The sequence below is a fragment of the Cynoglossus semilaevis genome, chromosome 1 (genome assembly GCF_000523025.1).
Source record: "Cynoglossus semilaevis isolate Cse_v1.0 chromosome 1, Cse_v1.0, whole genome shotgun sequence".
Lineage (NCBI taxonomy): Eukaryota > Metazoa > Chordata > Actinopteri > Pleuronectiformes > Cynoglossidae > Cynoglossus > Cynoglossus semilaevis.
In genome coordinates this window covers 1,921,510-1,924,486 of record NC_024307.1, presented here as the reverse complement: position 1 = coordinate 1,924,486, position 2,977 = coordinate 1,921,510, and the positions used below count along the sequence as shown (strand labels likewise).

General features: G+C 44.9%; 1 protein-coding gene across 1 annotated transcript in view; it reads right to left on the bottom strand.

The window, feature by feature from the left end:
* The window catches only part of eif4eb (eukaryotic translation initiation factor 4eb), a 12,657-nt gene that overhangs the window by 8,089 nt on the left and 1,591 nt on the right, over positions 1-2,977 (bottom strand). Inside the window, exons 3-5 of the mRNA XM_008310910.3 lie at positions 1,681-1,776; positions 1,374-1,437; positions 387-500 (exon numbers count right to left, since the gene is read on the bottom strand). Coding sequence (XP_008309132.1) covers positions 387-500; positions 1,374-1,437; positions 1,681-1,776 — 274 coding nt within the window. The remainder of the gene's footprint in view (positions 1-386; positions 501-1,373; positions 1,438-1,680; positions 1,777-2,977) is intronic.

The following is a 2,977-nucleotide window of genomic DNA, read 5'->3' as shown; positions in this document are numbered from 1 at the left end:
GACAACAGTCGACGGTTCACCGGTCACAGCAGTGACTGTACGACAACAGTCGACCGGTCACAGCAGTGACTGTAAGACAACAGTCGACGGTTCACCGGTCACAGCAGTGACTGTACAACAACAGTCGACCGTTCACAACAGTGACTACGACAACAGTTGACGGTTCAACGGTCACAGCAGTGACTGTACGACAACAGTCGACGGTTCACCGGTCAGTCACAGCGTCCTGGGTGTGTGTACCACAGTGACCAATAGAACCATCTCCGGCTGTGTGACTGACACAGGTGACAATGAAGACGTTCAGCTAGTCACAGACGTACCATCAGTGACTGATGCGGTCACTGGTTTAAACATGTTTCCAGACCAGCAGCTGGTGCCAAACCTACTGTTTCCAACCAGAAGCGGTCCAGGTCCAATCTCCTCTGCTGCTTGGTGAGTGTGATCAGCCAGCGGCCGCCGCGCTTGTTCCTCTCATCCTCCCACATGGGCTCGATGTCATCCTGCAGGCAGAGGTCAAAGGTCATAAACCTGTCCTGACACGTCAGACCTCACTGCTCTATCTGACACGATTCTCAGCTGCTCAACAGAACAGGTGCAGGAGACGCCTGTTCCTGCTGTGACCACAGGGTGTCTCATTAATCTGCATTATCAATCTGGATTATCTGCATGAACGACACCGTGATCAAAGAGAAGACTTTATTAGATAACTGCCCTTCACCGTCTATGATCATCAGATACAAAGACTCACTAGGGGCTGTTAACACCACAGACCCCACCCCCACCATCACCCCCATCATCACCCCCACCCTCATCATCACCCCCACCCTCATCATCACCCACACCCTGATCATCACCCTCACCATCACCCTCACCCTCACCCCCACCCTCACCTCCACCCTCACCCCCATCATATGCTTCTTAATGCGATGACTTCTGTGTTGGTGTAGATGGAACAACAATGAATCCACACCACGACATCATCTCTGCTGAAGGTTCCACTGTGGAAATCAATGTTCCATTCTGATGTTCTAATGTTGTTCTAATGTTCCCAGGTGAACCTTCGTCAAATCTTCGTCTTTGTTTATCTAACAGACAACGTTTTCCAGTTCCTCAGTGATGAGATTATCTGGAACTAACCATTAAAACTAACAGGTGCTGCTGTTAGAGCCACACGTCAGTTTGAAGAAAGCTACGTCCGACCAAGACAAACCAAAGCAGCTGATCGATACGATCGGTACAACCACTCTAATTATAAGGTTCTATTTTAATGATGTTTAATTATAACCTTCATGTTGTTGTAAACATTTGTTCCTGCCAAAAGGACCAAGATAAACCAAAAAGTCACGAGGCTCAGGTGTAGCTTCAACACTCACCTTAAACAGAGAGTAGTCACAGCCTGACATCAGGTTACTGGACAGCTGTATGTGGTTATAGAGACTGGAAATGATGACAGGACACCGTCAGGCCAAGACGATCATTAACGGCTAACATTAACGGCTAACGTTAACGGCTAACATTAAATGCTAAGATTAAGGCCTGGCATTAATTGCCAACATTAACCACTAACATAGAAACGTTTAATGTACTCTGAACTTCTGAGACTGTTCACTGCGTCCATGACTCACTGGAGACACAGAATAACAAAAAAAGATTAGGAGCAGAGAAGTTCCTTCTCCTTACGCCCAGAAATCTTCAACAGTGTCAAATTTAGAGATGAGTCGCAGGTTGGCCTGCCACGTTTTGCTCTTGTCATTCTTGAAGAACCACAGAGACCACCTGAAAACCAAGAAGACCCCAGTAAAACAATGTGCAGATGATCTCCCCATAAGTCACTGAACAGTGTAACAGATGAACGAGATTATATTATGGAGGAGATATAGAAGAGTACTAGGACTCTCTCTCTCTCTCTCTCTCTCTTATATATACTGTATGTACTTTGGAACTAGGGCTCTTGGAAAGTTCTAGTTGGAGAAAGTGTGATATAATAATGTTACTTTCTGCTTTTGTTTGTATACACACACACATATATAGTATTATATACACTACCGTTCAAAAGTTTGGGGTCACCCAGACAATTTTATGTTTTCCATGAAAAGTCACACTTTTATTTACCACCATGAGTTGTAAAATGAATAGAAAATATAGTAAAGACATTGACAAGGTTAGAAATAATGATTTGTATTTGAAATAATATTTTTTTCCTTCAAACTTTGCTTTCTTCAAAGAATCCTCAATTTGCAGCAGTTACAGCAGTGCAGACCTTTGGCATTCTAGCTGTTAATTTGTTGAGGTAATCTGGAGAAATTTCACCCCACGCTTCTAGAAGCCCCTCCCACAAGTTGGATTGGCTGGATGGACACTTCTTGCGTACCATACGGTCAAGCTGCTCCCACAACAGCTCAATGGGGTTTAGATCTGGTGACTGCGCTGGCCACTCCATTACAGATAGAATACCAGTTGCCTGCTTCTTCTCTAAATAGTTCTTGCACTATTTGGAGGTGTGCTTTGGGTCATTGTCCTGTTGTAGGATGAAATTGACTCCAATCAAGCGCTGTCCACAGGGTATGGCATGGCGTTGCAAAATGGAGTGATAGCCTTTCTTATTCAAAATCCCTTTTACCCTGAACAAATCTCCCACCTTACCAGCACCAAAGCAACCCCAGACCATCACATTACCCCCACCTTGCTTGACTGATGGCGTCAGGCACTCTTCCAGCATCTTTTCAGTTGTTCTGCATCTCACAAATGTTCTTCTGTGTGATCCAAACACCTCAAACTTTGATTCGTCCGTCGATAACACTTTTTTCCAATCTTCCTCTGTCCAATGTCTGTGTTCTTTTGCCCATATTAATCTTTTTCTTTTATTGGCCAGTCTCAGATATGGCTTTTTCTTTGCCACTCTGCCCTGAAGGCCAGCATCCCAGAGTCGCCTCTTCACTGTGGATGTTGACACTGGCGTTTTGTGGGTACTATTTAA